A 17,360-nucleotide genomic window follows, 5' to 3' on the forward strand; every position below is an offset into this window, starting at 1 on the left:
GTGGGAGAATCACTTGAACCCAGGAGATGGAGCTTGCAGTGAGCCAAGATCATGCCACTGCACTCCAGCCTGGGCAACAGAGTGAGATTCTGTCTCAAAAAAAATTAAAAAAGAAAGAAAAGAAAAAAATAAATGTGAGAAAGAAAAGACTGTAACCCAACTGTCTGGGATCAGAGCCTAGCTTTGCTGCTTACAAGCTGTGTGCCTTCGGGCACGAGATCTCCCTCTCTGCACCTCAGTTTTGTCATATGCAAAATGGAAAGAACAGCAGCACCTTCCACATAGTGTTGTGCAGATTAAATGGCCCAAGACCACGAAGTTCTCAACAAACGGTAGCCGTTCTCAGTCTCCCTTTCATCACTCCTGCAGGTGCGGGATGAGGAGTGGCACTGCTCGTGGTCTTTCCTAACTGTCAATAATGACTGGTGCAGGGATACTGCAGTCGACCCTGCTGAAAGCAACACTCTTCAGCTTTCCAAGGCTAAGGGAAAAGAAGGTGTAGATCTCAGCACCATTCCCAGGCCTGTGAGACGCTGGACTGTGTGGACGCCCCTGAGCAGGGGGATCGGCAAGAAAAGGTTACCCTTTGTGGAAGCAATGAGAAGGGAGGTCTCTCTGCAGCGTTGCAGGAGGAAGTGCTGGAGATGGGCCATGCTTTGACATCTAATGAGCCACCAGGTTCCCCTAGCTGCCTGGTGCTACTGGAGCATGGTCCAGGGCACTTCAGAGAGAAGGGAGATGGTGTGGCCAGGAGGAAGGTGGACTTGGACACATGCCAATCCTATGCAGTTGATTTGACAAAGAAGTCAGGTGGTGGGAATTCCATCAGGGCCTTACAACCCCTGAAGATGAGGGATGGTGAGCCCTCTGGGGAAAGATGTACCCCACCACCACCCCGCCCCACCTTCAGGATCACCCTCCACCCTCAGTCAGTAAAGGAGGATGTGGTCGCCAGGTGAAAACCTTTACCGGATGTCCTGCAACCAGATGTCTGTCTCTCCCTCAGTCACAGCGAAGCCAGTGTGTGCCCAACCCCAATGATCTAGGCTGTGCAGCAGATCAGTGAGCCTGCTCCATGTGTACCGGGATCAGTGTGGGGATCCAGTCATCACTGCCCTCATTCCTGTATTCAGCTGCTGCTCAGGAGGGGCCCCGGGCTCCACCTCAAGCCCAAGGCTGGCTCTGGGCCCTTAATGGAGACTGGGAAGCTGCTGGTCAGCACCCAGACTGCCACCAGAGACCAGAGCTGCAGGCACCTTTCCAATCCCCAGGCCTAAGTGACTCCTGTTTTCAAGGAGCAGCAATCTCTCTGCTGCTTCTTCCTCCTCAGCCCCAGATGCCTTCAGCAATGTCAGGAACGTGTTCCAAGACCACAGCAAAGGCTGAGGGGTAGCAACATATGCCAATGTGGCCGAAGGATTATTTTGAGCTGAAGGCAATGGAGAAGAAGCAGGTACAAGAGAGCTTTCTGTCCTCCCACTCTCTGCCAAAGAGTAAGACATGAATTTGTAAAGATGCTCCCCTCACTCCTCTACCAGGAAGAACAGAAGTTAATCATTGGAGACAACTCCAGACCCTCTTCAGTCCAGAGGGCACCCGAGGAATCTACATGACAAACTCTAGTAATGAGCCTTCATCTTTCATCAGTTTCCCCACAGCTGACCTTCCCACAATCTGCCACCCAGAAGTGAGTCCTTTTGTTTCATCTTGTCACCTCTAAGAACGTATTGTTCTTTGTCAAGATGCAGTATAAGCCCAAGTTCTAACCACCCCTCTGTGTTCCTCATTGCTGAGAGATCCCAGCTCATACTCAACTTCTGTTTGTTTTTCTCTTGTTAATCTGGCTTTTCTTTTTTGAGACGGAGTCTCGCGCTGTCGCCCAGGCTGGAGTGCAGTGGCAGGATCTCAGCTCACGGTAACCTCTGCCTCCCGGGTTCAAGCGATTCTCCTGCCTCAACCTCCTGAGTAGCTGGGATTACAGGCACCCGCCACCAAGCCCAGCTAATTTTTGTATTTGTAGTAGAGACAGGGTTTTATCGTGTTGTCAGGCTGGTCTTGAACTCCTGACCTCGTGATCCACCCGTCTTGGTCTCCCAAAGCGCTGGGATTACAGGAGTGAGCCACTGTACCTGGCCTAATCTAGCTTTTTTTTTTTTTTTTTTTTTTTTTTGAGACGGAGTCTCACGCTGTCCCCCAGACTGGAGTACGGCAGCGTGATCTAGCTCACTACAAGCTCCACCTCCCAGGTTCATACCATTCTCCCGCCTCAGCCTCCTGAGTAGCTGGGACTACAGGTGCCCGCCACCATGCCCAGCTAAATTTTTGTATTTCTTTTTAGTAGAAACAGGGCTTCACTGTGTTAGCCCGGATGGTCACGATCTCCTGACCTTGTGATGTGCCCGCTTCGGCCTCCCAAAGTGCTGGGATTACAGACGTGAGCCACTGCGCCCGGCCACCTCTATCTAGTTTTAAAACATTTTCATCACCTCAAAAGAAAACCTTATACCCATTTAGCAGATCAGCCGTTCCCAATTCCATTCTCCACCCCTCAGTCCCAGCTCCTGGCAATCACTATTCTGCGTTCTTTTTTTTAAGATGGAGTTTCGCTCTTGTTGTCCAGGCTGGAGTGCAATGGCACAATCTCGGCTCACTGCAACCTCCGCCTCCTGGATTCAAGTGATTCTCCTGCCTCAGCCTCCCAAGTAGCTGGGATTATAGGCATGTGCCACCATGCCCAGCTAATTTTGTATTTTTAGTAGAGATGGGGTTTTACCATGTTGGTCAGGCTGGTCTTGAACTCCTGACCTCAAGTTGTCCACCTGCCTCAGCTTCCCAAAGTGCTGGGATTACAGGTGTGAGCCACTGTGCCCCGCCACATCAGTCTAATTTTCAGGGTCCCAGCCAATGAACCTAATATGGGTGGAGGAAAAAGTTAAATTTTCTTCCCCTACAAGTCCAAGACTACTTTTTAATTCTTCACTCAAGATTCTGGTTCTATCCCTCATTCCACCACACCCTGGCAAGTCACCTGCCAAAGTTGTTCTTTAAGCCTGAACATAGAGATAGTGCCAAAGTCCTCTTAGTCCCCACAGGGATGGAAGTCTTCAACGCTTTGAGACCTCAAAGTATCTCAAGGGCAGGATCTTGCAGATACACACACTAGCACTTCTGATCACTGCGGTAATTTCTTTAGCAAACAAAGCCTCAAATCTCAGTATCTCAACACACTTTGCTTCTCACTCGTGTAACATCCAATGTTTCAGGGACCACTGCTGTCAGTTCTGTGGACAACCTTAGCCAGTCGGCCAATGGAGAAAGAGCCCCCAGGTGCCATTCATGGAAGCTGGACCAGGCCTAGAAATAGCTCGTATCACTTCCACTCCCATTCCACCAGGCAGAGGGCAGTCACTTGGCCCTCAGCTCTTTCCTTACCTTGACTCAGCTCACCTAACCATGACTCAGGCCTTTCCTAACCATGATTCAGTGCTTGTCTAACCATGACTCAGCCCTTTTCTATACATTAGTCAAGCTTAGTCCCACCACAACAGCACTTGTTAGAAATTTCTAATCCAAGTCGTCTATGCCAGTAAGTCCGAAGGTTGCTTAAACTGAAGTCCTAAATAGTAGCCAGGCCCAGATTCGGTCTCTGGTAGAGCAGACCAACAGATCGCCCTGATGTAACCTTCTTTCCCATTCCTGAAGCACTTCAGCTGCACATCTGTAGAAATTGAGGTTAAAAATTCAGTGCCAACTTAAGATTTCACAAGGGAGGGTTAAGGTTCTTCAAATTAATGAACTCACAAAGACCACAGGAGCCTGGTGGACTGCCTGAAATATGCAAGCTACAAACAAACATTCTCCCTCAAATTGCAGTTCTGACTCCAGAGGGTCACTTGCATCCTGCCCTTGTGGTTAATTCCAAGCACCGCAATGGCTTCGGCATGACTGACCTTGCTCTTTACACCATGAGTCCAGTGGCTGAGCAGTCACTGGGAAAATGAACTCTTGGCTCAACTCTAAAGCGGTGATTTTAATGCCAGATGCAAATGAGGACTGTCCGTTGTCCAAAAATATCAGTGGTAACTTCAGTAAGTCTCAGTGCCCGCATGGTCCAATCTGGCCCTGGAGTCTAAGCCAAAGAAGCATAGCCTAGCAACCAAAAAAGAAACTTGCAAAGGCACCCTAATCTCTACTTGCATGTCCTTAAGAACATTTAAAAGGGCTCTAGTGACACTTCTTAAAATGCCCCCTCCTCTCTCCATCCTCTCCCACTTACTTCAGCCTCTCCCATCCTGGGTGGTACCTCTCCTCCGAGTCCTGCACACACCACCCTCAAACCCTGCACTATTTGTGTCTCATCACTCCAGGGGAGAAAGCAGGAGGAGCCCCTTTGCTGGGAATTGTCCTTCTCCTATCCTGATCATTTTTCCTGAACAAAATCTCAAAGAAGTGCTAGCAAATAAAATTCACAACACTACTCCCTCTGTCATCTTACTTCTTTCAAAAAATTATGGAAAGTATACATAACATAAATGTACCATCTTACCTGTTTTTAAGTGTACAGCTCTGTGGCATTAAGTACATTCACATTGTTGTGCAACCATCACCACTGTCCATCTACAGAACTTTTCATCTTCCTCAACTAAAAACACTCTGCCCATTAAACACAAATTCCCCGTTACCCCATTCCTCAGCTCCTGGCAACTGCCATCCTACTTTCTGTCTCCATGAATCTGACTACTTTAGGTGCCTCAAGTGAGTGGCATCGTTCAGTATTCGTCCTTTTGTGACTGGCTTATTTCATTCAGCATAATGTCCTCAAGGTTCACCCATGTTATAGCATGTGCCAGTATTTCCTTCCCTTTGAAGGCTGAGTAATATTCCATTGTGTGGATATACCACATTTTTGTTTACCCACTCACCCCTCTATCAACACCTGGGATGTTTCTACATCCTGGCTATTATAAATAGTGCTGCTATGAACATGGATATACAAATATCTGAGTCCCTGCTTTCAATTATTTTGGGTGTGTATCAATAAGTAGAGTTCCTGAATCATATTTTTTAATTGTTTGAGAAACTACCATACTGTTTTCCATAGCAGATGCACCATTTTGCATCCTTACCAGCAGTGCACAAGGGTTCCCATCTCTCTACATTCTCGCCAACATTTGTTATTTCTAGTTTTGAAAGTGGTCATCCTGGCTGGGTACCGTGGCTCACGCCAGTAATCCTAGTACTTTGGGAGGCCAAGGAGGGTGGATCACCTGAGGTCAGGAGTTCCAGACCAGCGTGGCCAACATGGTGAAACCCTATCTCTACTAAAAATACAAAAAATTAGCCAGGCGTAATGGCAAACGCCTGTAATCCCAGCTACTTGGGAGGCTGAGGCAGGAGAACTGCTTAAACCCGGGAGGCAGAGGTTGTAGTAAGCTGAGAACGTACCATTGCACTCCAGCCTGGGTGATAGAGCAAGACTTCGTCTAAAAAAAAAAAAAAAGAAAAGAAAGAAATAAAAGAAATGAGACGAAAGTGGTCGTCCTAATGAGTGTGATTAGTCATCCCCTTTAACCCTCACAATGACCCTAGATACTATTATCCCCATTTTCCAGATGAGAAAACAGAGCAGGGGATATTAGGTAAGCGTATCAGTCTATTCTCACGCTGCTAATAAAGACATTACCAGAGTCTGGGTATAAAGGAAAAGAGGTTTAATGGACTCACAGTTCCACATTGCTGGGGAGGCCTCACAATCATGGCATGAGGCAAAGAGGAGTAAAGTCATCTCTTACATGGCAGCAGGCCAGAGAGAGCTTCTGCAGGGGAACTCCTCTTTATAAAACCATTAGATCTCATGAGACTTATTCACTATCACCAGAACAGCACACGAAAGAACTGCCCCCATAATTCAATTACCTCCCACCAGGTCCCTCCCATGACACGTGGGAATTATTGGAGCTAGATGAGATTTGGGTGGGGATACAGCCAAATCGTATCAGTAAGTCACTCAAGGACAGTGGTGGACGAGATTGGCTCTGCAGTTAAACCTGCATTCAAATCTTGCTTGTCCACCACTGTCCTTGAGTGACTTACTGATACGGTTTGGCCTGTCCCCACCCAAATCTCATCTAGCTCCAATAATTCCCACGTGTCATGGGAGGGACCTGGTGGGAGGTAATTGAATTATGGGGGCAGTTCTTTCGTGTGCTGTTCTGGTGATAGTAAATCTCAAGAGATCTGATGGTTTTATAAAGACGAGTCATGCTTGTCCCCGCTTCTCATGGGTGGCATCTGGTGATGGACTCAGCCTTCATCATGGAGATGAAGGGCCCCTGCAGGTGGTAAACAGGACCTTGAGGGCCACTGTACAGGAGACCGTGGTGGGAGCCCTTCCCTGGTTCTCAGCCTGCGATTTCCTTGGCTTGTTCCAACCAGAGCAGGGGCCTTGTTCCAGCGGCACTGGCTGCAGATGGTACCTGTTCTCCTTGCCTCTCCTGCACCTCTGAGTGCAGGCTGTTTATGAACAGGCAGCACACAGGCTCTAAGAGCTTTTAAGGACTCACAGTTACAGAGGAGGCATCAAATCAAGGTCTAGTTTCCATTTACGATTCTATTCCCCCTCCTGTTTTCGGGGAGGGTTTTGTTGGTTTCTAACAAACCTAATAAAGGGTCAGGATGACTCAGAATTGCACGACTGGACTAAGAGCCCCACCGTACGGCAATGAGGCATGGCACTGCATTCCAAGCTCGTCATGAGGCGCTCCTTGGCCATGAGGAACAGAAACACCGAGAGAATAAGAGAAACTCCTTCTGCAGTTGTCATAATGAAGCTGTGAAAGAATGACAGGGCAGTGGGCTTTGGACTGACACCAATATCACCAATATCTTGTGCAGGTTTGCACCTGCCAACCTGGAAGGGAGGTCTGTTTCAGAATCCCCTTGCAGGCAGGGGCCTAGGAAGGTACTCACCAGCCACCTCAAGGAAGGACACTCTTATAGGACACTTACTTTCCCAGCCAGAACGATGAAGGGGACTCTGGGCCTGCATTTGAAAGGTCATGGCTGGAAACCCTGCAAGGGGAGCTGCTTTGCTTGCTCAGCCCTCTTGCTTTCCAGCCCAAAAGGCAATCATGCACAGCCCTGCGTTTTGTTGGTCTCTGTCTAGTTCCAAAGTAAATGTTGGTTCTACATCTCCAAAGGGCTGGTAGAAGCCCATCCCATGCAAAAACATACCTACATATTTTCACCATTTTCTAATGTATTTCAGCCATTATGTAACCTTAGACACAACCCTGGCAAGAAGAACAAGAAAAGTTGAACTTGGTCCCCTGGGGCAACTGGTTTCAGTATGGACTTCCAGCCAAGTCTCAAACACAAACCTCCCGCAGTGGGATCTTATTTTGTTGTTCCCAGGGCAGACAGATCTTCTCGGGAGGATCTAACAAGCACTGGTAGAGAACTTACAGATTTTGCAGGCATAGATGGAGCCTCGCCAGGCCTTAAGGTATGGGAAGTGCACCCACTGCACACTTCCATGTGTGTGCATGCCCCCCAGGCATGCATGAGCGTAAAGGTACATGTATACGTGTGTACATATGTGTCTGGTGTTTGTGTGTAGGTACAGACACATGCATCTTACGTGTTTATTCACCCCAGTCACTATCTTTAAGCGGTGCACAGAGCAACCACACAGAGGTCAAGGCAGGAACGTTCTCAGGATCACCGGTCCTTGTCCTCTTCTGTTCTCTTAGGCATAACATCTCCTACACACAGTCTTTTGCAGATCCTCTCCAACAATCAGACACAACCTAATTGGCATTCTGCAGGAAATACTCTACTGACACTTAAAGCTAAACCTGTGAGAAGGGGAACTAGTTTCTTAAAGCCCACACTTTTTTGTTTTCCAGGCAACTCAATCAGCCAAGAAATCCAAGCTGAATTTGTGGGACACAAAGCCCTAAAATGAATAGCATGCGACTTTCCTAAGTCTTTTAAGCAGATGGTCTATTTTTTAATAGTATGATGAAAGTGAACCTTGCCAAAAATTTCTGCACTCTTGATGGCTAGATGTAAGCATATTTGACTCCCAAAATTGAAACCTTTCATAAAACCTCTCAAAAAGCAAATAATATGGTCAAAAGCATAATTATAAATACCAAGGTAGCCTCTGACAAACAGATGAATTTGCTAAAGACCGCAAGTTGTCTAATTTGGGACAACAAATATGTAATTAAGCCTTCCCCTTTGTAACCTTCTCAGAGTAGACACCAAAGACATAGCGCGGATAAGCCCAGAATAGGACCCAAAAGTGACATGGGTCCTAGATAAGGAGAAAGCCACTTCAGAACTTACTCATTTGAAGGAGTCATTTGCCCTCAGAAGCAATGCCTGGAGACTACACTTCTTTTTTTTTTTTTTTTTTTTTAATTATATTTTATCCATTCTATAGCCATATTTCATCATAGCTTTAATTTTACATTTTGCTATAGGCTAGTGATATTAATTTTTCATAAGCTTATTTGCCATCCATGTATCTGTAAAGTATCTGCTCAAGTGGTTTGCCTTTTTATTTATTTATTTATTTATTTATTTATTTATTTATTTATTTTGAGACAGTGTCTCTCTCTCTCTCTCTCTCTCTCTGTTTCCCAGGCTGGAGTGCAGTGGCACGATCTCGGCTCACTGCAACCTCCACTTCCCAGGTTCAAGTGATTCTCCTGTCTCAGCCTCCCGAGTAGCTTGGATTACAGGCATCCACCACCATGCCCAGCTAATTTTTTGTTTTTTGTAGAGACAGGGTTTTGCCATGTTGGCCGGGCTGGTCTTGAACTCCTGACCTCAAGTGATGCACCCACCTCGGCCTCCCAAAGTGCTGGGATTACAGGCATGAGCCACGACACTTGGCCTGGAGACTATACTTCTAACACAGAATCTTAAAGCACAATTGAAATTTGCCTTCTGTCAGCTTACGACGAATAACAATACAGTGGAACAAGCAAATAGGAGAGCCCCAAGAAGCAAAGAAACCCAAGAGGTAGTCTAGCCAGTAAAACTTTATTTGTATCTCTCAAACATGACTTGCTAGCCTCACCCAGCAAAACTTTCAACACCTCTTTTTGAAAATTGAAAACCACCCTCACAGAATGAAGACGTAACACCACCACGATAACACAGAAAATGTTGGCTCACTTGGGACGGAAATTCCCCAGCGGGTTCTACGCACCAACCAGCAAGGACGCCAGGGCTAAGTGAAGGGTTACAGGGTGACTGATGCAGAAGGGAGGAAGTACAGTCAGATGGGTCCATTTTCATATGTTTGTTTTCATGCATAAAAAGAGGCATTTCTTTCTTACCTAATTGATAACATCACAGGGTTCACAGCTTCTCTTCCTCTTTGACACCTTCAGTTAATAAAAACTCAACAGGTCCAGCACACAACACCATCCATTACCCACACCCACTCCCCCTCACCTCTTGCCAGTTCCCCAGCTCCTCTTGGTTTTGTGGCCTCTTGGTGGGCTGGCCTGACACAGATTTCCAAAACCGATGCTTTGTTCCCAAACACCACTGTCCTGGCCAGCAATATCCCCCACCCTCACTTCCTCCACCCACACGCTCTTCCTCACACCGGAAGGGCAGTGGGCACGTCTACCAAGCTCCCCTCAGGCCACCCAAACCTATCAGAGACTGTGGTACCAGTGCCAAGGGTGACGCGAGGAGGGGGTCCTTCCCCCCAAGTTCAGGGAAAGCCATGGGTCTCTCAAGCCACGGCCGCTGGGCCCCAGCGCACAGACCAGACTCCAAGCTCCCCTACAGCATCAACCCGGCCTTCAGCCTGCAACGGAGGAACATCTCCACTTCCTCCTGTAGGATCGCCCCTCCCCTTCACTGGACGAGGAAAAGGGAGGCCGTTTCATTAATTAAAAAATATTAGGAGACCAAGCAAGGGGAAAAAAGAAGACTAGCTTGATTTACACTGGCACAAAACCCACCATAGCTCAATTTGGAGGCACAGGTAGGAGAAAACCAAAGCTCCACATCCACTGAGCATCACTCAGATGCCCGCCTGCCCAGCCAGGCTTGGAGAGAAGCAGCTGCTGTCTTCAGCCACTGCCAGAGAGAGGCCCAGAGGGCATGCATCTGGAAGAGAAACGCAAAGGGCAGGCACGACCTCCCGAGGTCTCACCTCCGCCACGTCCCTGTCTTGTCACCTCCCTCTTCTCACCCAGGACAGCACCTATGTCACAACAGCGGCTGGAAAGCAGACAGCTCCAGATGAAGAATTCAACAGAGGAAAGGAGCACACCCCACAAAGAGAAGGTCTGACATGCGCAGAGTGGGGGCCACTCAGTGAGGGGATGGTGGCTTGTTCCAGATCCTCCTGCCTTACAGTGACTTCCTCCAAGGTGGAGATCAGCAGAATTCCCAAGGGGTCATCCTTGCTCTCCTTCCCATTCCAACGAAGCCTAAGAAGCCCATGTCAGTGCCAGGAGGGAGGGAAGGAGGAAGGGTCCTTCTGGTGTGACGCTTTTTTTTTTTTTTGAGACAGAGTCTCATTCTGTTGCTCAGGCTGGAGTGCAGTGGTGTGATCCCGGCTCACTGCAACCTCCACCTCCCAGGTTCTAGTGATTCTCCTGTCACAGCCTCCTGAGTAGCTGGCATTACAGGTGCCCACCACCATGCCTAAGTAAATTTTGTATTTTTAGTAGAGATGGAGTTTCACCATGTTATTCAGGCTGGTCTCAAACTCTTGACCTCAGGTGATCTGATCTGCTCACCTTGGCCTCCCAAAGTGATGGGATTACAGGTATAAGCCACCACCCCTGGACCCGGTGTGACTTTTTAAAAGCATGCCCATTCATCTGCTCACTCAAGTCCACCCAGTACAGAGGAGTGTGGTGAGGCCTCTGCACTGCAGGGCTCAGGAGAATCAGGGCTTTGGAAACGCCAACTTTGCCTACATCACTAGCACCCCTGTGAAGCCTAGAGATACTAAACCTTGTGTTTCATCTTCACCAAAAGATATGAAGGGTACAGTGGACACTGGTCATCTTGGGCTGTCTGGCATCCATTCTCCCGCCTGGCTAAAGCACAGTGATCCCCTTTGGGAAACTTTACCTTCATGGGAGGTGCCGTTGCCTCCCCTATGGAAGCCCAAAGGCCAGAATCTCCCTCACTCCAGTACAGGTGGGGTGGGGACGGGCAGACCACAGGACCCTGGGCTGTTTTGGGGAGATGGAGGTCACTCCCCAGCCATGGTGGCACATGGACCAGACAGGCCTTGCCACTAACTTCTATGTGATGTCAGTGGCCTCCCCACTTCCGGAGCTCCCCCAGGTGCTGCCTGTGTTCCAAGCCAGTCTCCCAGCCTGGTGGCAGCCCCCTTCTGATAGGTGCCCTTGGCTCATTCCTCACAATCAGGAATGCAGACTGGGCAATGGAGACAAATGGGCTGATGCAGAGAAGAGTATTTTTCATGGAAGCCCCAAACCCTCGCCGCGCCTCAGAGTTTATTGCAGTGCTTCATTCAAACTGAGCTCTGAAATCTATTTTAAACTATTTTAAAAACACTCATTAAAACACTTAATAAGAACAGGTTACCCTTGGGGGACTCCTGACGGTGGGGTTAGGCCATCAGGAACCTTCTGGAGGGCTGATGACATTCTTCACCTCAATCTGTGTTGTGGTTTCAAGAGTAGAGGCATAGGACTGCACAACTAGGTGGATGTACTGGATGCCACTGATTGTACACTTAAAAATGCTTTCTGGTGGCCAATGTTATGTATATTTTACCGCAGTATAAAAAAGCACGATTTAAAACAGAATTCAAGATATTGCTTTAAAATGATTTCAAGAAATACCAGATTAAGCCAAAAAAGAAGAGTATAGGCATAAATTAAAAATTCATCAAGCTTTGCCCTCTACATATATGTGAGCTGCACCCTAATTAAAACAACAGAAAACCGCTGTTATATACCAAATTACACTACGCTGGCAACCCAAAGCTTTCCTAGTTATCTCGAGGTACCAGACAGCTCCTTTTCTACAGAACTCAAGACACAGCATCTCAAGCTCGAGCTAGATCCCTAAGTTTCAAGGCAGCTGTTGAAAATCTCTTAGCGTTGGCAAGCATGCATCTATGTGACTCAGATGATTTTTCCATTCTGTGCAATCAAAACAAAATATGAAAAATCAACTGGATATTGGGATGAGAAAATCATAGACATGGAATACAGATAAACGGGTGCCAGCAGTTAGGGAAGCGGAGGGTGGCAGGGGGTGGCTCTCAAGAGGCAGTCCGAGGGGGCATCTCAGCAGCCATGGAACCTTCTGTTCCTGATTGTCATGGTGGATGGACAAAGCTGCCCATGTAATAAGACGTCACAGAACTTTATACGAAAGCATACCAAAAGATGAGTGCATGCAGAAACCAGTAAAACCTGATTAAGAGCTGAAGTCTAGATCACTCTATCAGGTCCATCTATTTTCTGGTTCTGAGAGTGCACTGCAGTTACGTCAGATGTTGCCACTGGACAAAGCTGGGTGATAGGTACAATAGACCTCTCTGTACTCTTTTGGCAATTATCGTGACTGTATAATTATTCAAAATAAAAACATATTAAAGTCCATAAATAAATTGGATGCTGAGATCAATATACGACTGCCATAACCCCATATTTTTCTGTTCATCAAATCATCCCATTGTTCTGACTGGTTTAATCATCTGTACAAGCAAAATATGACACATTAAAATAAATGTATACTAATAAAACACCATATAAGTTTAATTTTTTTAAAAAAGAAAAAAGGCACCTCCTCCTTTGGAGAAGCTGAAAATCACTGACGTATTAGAAAGAACACGCAGTGGGGACCAGGAAATAGACTGGTTCTGCCCTCAGCTAACCAGCTGTCACATGAAGAACAATGACTCCACCCAGTCCTGACCATTAAAGGACTTTCTTGTTAAGGAAGTGAGACGTATGCACCTGGGAGGGGATATGAGGACATAAGATGCTCCCTAGTAACATGTGGCAAAGTATCAAATGAATAGTGCTATGGATTGACTTGTGTCCCCACAAAATTCTTATGTAGAAACTGTAACTTCCAATGTGACTATAGGTAGACAGAGGACCTTTACAAAGCCGATTAAGGCTGGCCGGGCACGGTGGCTCACGCCTGTAATCCCAGCACTCTCGGAGGCCGAGGCGGATAGATCATGAGATCAGGAGATCGACACCATCCTGGCAAACACAGTGAAACCCCGTCTCTACTAAAATTACAAAAAAATTAGTTGGGCATGGTGGCAGGCACCTGTAGTTCCACCTACTCGGGAGGCTGAGGCAGGAGAATTGCTTGAACCCAGGAGGCAGAGGTTGCAGTGAGCCAAGATCGTGCCACTGCACTACAGCCTGGACAACAGAGCAAGACTATCTCAACAACAACAACAAAAGCTAATTAAGGTTATATGAGGTCACAGAGGTGGGGCTCTAGGCCCGTATGACTGGTGTCCTTGCAAGGAGGAGAGACAACAGGCAGGTGCACACACAGAGGAAAGGCCACAAGAGGACCCAGGAGAAGGCAGCCAGCTACAGCCAAGGGGAGAGGCCTCAGGAGAGGCCAAATCTGCCGACACTTGGATCTAGGACTTCTAGCCTCCAGATCTGTGAGACAACACATTTCTGTTGTTGAAGCCACTCAGTTTGTGTGGCATTTTGTTATGGCAGCCCAAGCAAACCAATAAAAGGTAGTATGGTGATGTGGCTTAGGAAAGGAGAAGATGCTTGATTTGAAGCAGCTGCCTGCTCTTCACCAGGGGCCTGAACACAGGATATAATCACAATTAATGGCATATTCCCATCAAAACAGAAAACTTTTATATATTCAAAAGAAACTGAAAGCTAGTTATAAAACCTATGGAAGAAAACCACACCCTTGGATACATGGTTTTAACGAACACTGGAATTGGAATCCCTTCACCTGCAAGCATGCATTCATTCATTCATTCATTCATTCAGTTCTTCTTCATTTAATCAACCAACCAACAGGAGTGACCAAGCCTCTCAATCCAGTGCCAGGTGCTGAAGGACACATAGCCTGGAGGCCAGAGCTGGGCTCTGTGTTGCTCAGGGGCTTCCAGGGGAGAAGTATAGGCAAGAGCTACACGATTGAGATTGTGTCTCCACGGGGCAAGCCAGGAAGCAGGAGGAGCACGGAGCAGAGGCGCCCTGGACAGGGGTACTGTGGCCATGCCTGACCCATGAACCCCGGGAAAGAGCAGCCACTCCTAGAAACAGCACATGTCTGGCAGCCCTGTTGACAGACAGAGGTCAGTCTGCATAAGCCTCCATGGCCCCAACCTGACCTGGGCCTGTGTCAGCCAGCCCTCCAGGGAAGCATACTTCACATGGCCTTTGGCTAGCAATTCCCTCATGGAGACAGCCCCCAAATAACAAAGCAGGAGGAGTTGGCTGGTTGCTTCTTGACACCTTGCTCTCAGATCTGTTTAGAGGACCGATTAAGTGTAATATATTAAAAATCATTTTGTAAACTCTAAAATGTGACATGAATGGTAGCTATCATTAGATTTTGAAGGGTCTTGTGAGTCACCTAATCCAAAATGATCATTTGATGGATTAAGAAACCGGAGCGGAGACACACCCAAAGCCACCCAGCTGGCACGTGGCAGAGCCAGAACAAAGGCTTGGGATTACTCACCGCCGAGGCTCCACAAGAAGCTCTGGTTTTCAACATGTGAATTTCATAACATTATATATTTTTCACACCTATACTGTTTTCTTCGATTTTACAATTCTAAACATACGCGATTCACAATTTTGATTCTGGCAATGCAATACTATATTTCGACCTCCTGATGAACAAAGGTTTGTGTTATGGCAGGCAAAACTGGAAACACCCTGGGCATTGTGCCTGTATTAACCAAACACTGTGTTCCTACACTCAAGAATGGTTTCCATTTGAAATCCATGAGAAGTCAAGAGCAAACCAGACATAACTGAGGACAGGAGGCAAAGGAAAATGGCAGGTGAAGGGGAAGGTGAGGGAGGGAAAGTTAGAGTCGGAGGGGAAGGTAGAGGGGGAGGGGAGGGTAAAGGGGGAGGAGAAGGTAAAGGGGGAGGGGAGGGGAAGGGGAAAGTAGAGGGGGAGGGGAAGGTGGGGGGAGGGGAAGGTGAGAGAGGGAAAGGGAGAGGAGGAAGGGAAGGGGAAGAAGGAAAGGAGGTTTTCTCAGCACTGTATGCCATTTTCAGTGCTGTTTTTAGTCACTAAAAAGCGAGGAGCCTGGCACCAAGGTAAAGGGTAAAGCTCAATAAAGGTCATTTGCATGCATGAGAACAAACTGCTAAGCTTCCATCTCATGACCACAGCTGTGTAACTTGGTAGGCTGCCTCTCCTGCCTGGGTGACCAAAATGCTCAGAGCCAAATGCAACCCCAACTGCAGACCCCTTCGAACAGCCTGGTGGCTCTTCCCCTTGGTGTCACTCTTCATAGCTTCTTCATCTAATGCCTTCTGCCATAAATAACTTAAAAACATTTCAGGAAAATAGCAAAAGGAAAGTCAAAGACCAACTTACAAGAAGGAAGGCAACAGAATGTGCAGTGCTTGTTTGAGGACAGCTCCTCCACTGTGATCAAGAAGTCTCCAGATTCTCCCAGGATGTATCAGCCCCTTAGATTATTATTTCAACTCTAAACTTACCAACAGTGTCACACGGTTCATCTTTGTGTACACAGAAATCTGTCCTAAAAAAAAAAAAAAAGAAAGCCATTATCAGGTATATGCAGTATCCCCAAGACTGGAAGAAGAAAACACTGTCAATTAACCTCAAGTAGTCATCCTGCAATGTTATTGTTCCAGTGGTCACAGGCCACAGTGAATGATAACAAACAGCAGCGTTTGGCAACAGTAACCCATCCACATTTCCCAGGGGTAGGTCCACTTACCCCACATGAGAATCTTCTTTTACAGATGAACTATTCTATACATAACAGTTGCTGGAAGGACTCCTTTCAGCAGCTGAAAATGTTTTGGAAGATGTTTGCCAAGTCACTGATCAGAGACAATTCTCAGACAATAGCATCCAACTGCAGTGGCTTCCCCAAGCTACTCTACTTGGGCAGCAACTGGTTTTTGATGCTGTAATGACCATGCATCACTTTAACGAGAAGACAACAAAAAGTCATCTCTAAAAACTGTATTCCTCTACTATGCAGCCATAAAAAGGAATGAGATCATATTCTTTGCAGAGACATGGATGGAGCTGGAGGCCATTATCCTCAGCAAACTAACGCAGGAACAGAAAAGCAAACACTACATGTTCTCACTTGTAAGTGGGAGCTGAATGATGAGAACACATGGACACATGGTTGTACACACACACCAGGGTCAGCCGGGTGAAGGGGGCTCAGGGAGAGGGACAGCATGAGGAAGAATAGCTAAAGGATGCCAGGCTTAATACCTAGGTGATGGGTTGATCTGTGCTGCAAACCACCATGGCTCATGTTTACCTATGTAAAGAACCTGCACATCCTGCACATGTAACCCAGAACTTAAAAGTTGAAGGATTAAAAAACTGTATTCCTTAAAGCTCCCCAGGATCCCCTGGGTGGGTGGGCATCTGTGGACCAGTGAGACAGCAAAGATACTTGAAACCTGGTCCAGCCCTGGTTCTGCAGGTACAAGGGGTTCATCTGGCTTCCTGTGGGGAAGTCAGGGGTCTGGGCTCTTCTTTCCTAATGCTGGAGCATTCCTATGATTCTTTATAAGTTCCATGGTCAGGGGTCGACCACGGAGGGTTGGCTGGGGCAGGACTCAGCCTGGGAGCCGTGTGAGGAGCCACAACCTGGCCCAGACATGGCCCCTCCCAGGCCCCACACCCATCTTCTCTCAGGGCCCAAAGAACGCTTGAGATCCACACGTTTCATAACCTCACTCCAAAACCAAGGGAACTTTCAGGGAAATGGAGGATTATCATAAAGAGATGAAAAGGCCTAGTGACTCCATTTTTCCATCAGACTCCATTTTAGAAGATGAAGGAATAGGCGACAGAAGCAACTCCGGCAGAGGGGAAACCAAATAAAATTAGGGGCATAGATGTTCTCACTGGCCCAATACCTATCTAGCCCCAGCCCAACATTCAGCACCCTTCCCAATTCTGGTGTTTTGAGCGGCACACGTGCGTGCACATACACACACATTCATACAAAGACCAGGCTGGCCCAGGACCTTGCTCCAGGGTTTCTCAGAGTTGTGAACAGTATATGTTTAAAGCTTTGCCCCATTGCCTCAGCTGGGCAAAGCGAGAAAGGGACCCAGGCCTCAGTCTGACAGAAGAGAAATGAA

General features: G+C 47.4%; 1 protein-coding gene across 1 annotated transcript in view; it reads right to left on the minus strand.

Annotated features, from left to right (window-relative positions):
* ADAMTS17 (ADAM metallopeptidase with thrombospondin type 1 motif 17) overlaps window positions 1-17,360 on the minus strand; it is a 370,865-nt gene that overhangs the window by 260,587 nt on the left and 92,918 nt on the right. The window contains exon 7 of the mRNA XM_025392032.1: window positions 15,717-15,760. Coding sequence (XP_025247817.1) covers window positions 15,717-15,760 — 44 coding nt within the window. The remainder of the gene's footprint in view (window positions 1-15,716; window positions 15,761-17,360) is intronic.

This window comes from Theropithecus gelada, chromosome 7b (assembly GCF_003255815.1).
Source record: "Theropithecus gelada isolate Dixy chromosome 7b, Tgel_1.0, whole genome shotgun sequence".
Lineage (NCBI taxonomy): Eukaryota > Metazoa > Chordata > Mammalia > Primates > Cercopithecidae > Theropithecus > Theropithecus gelada.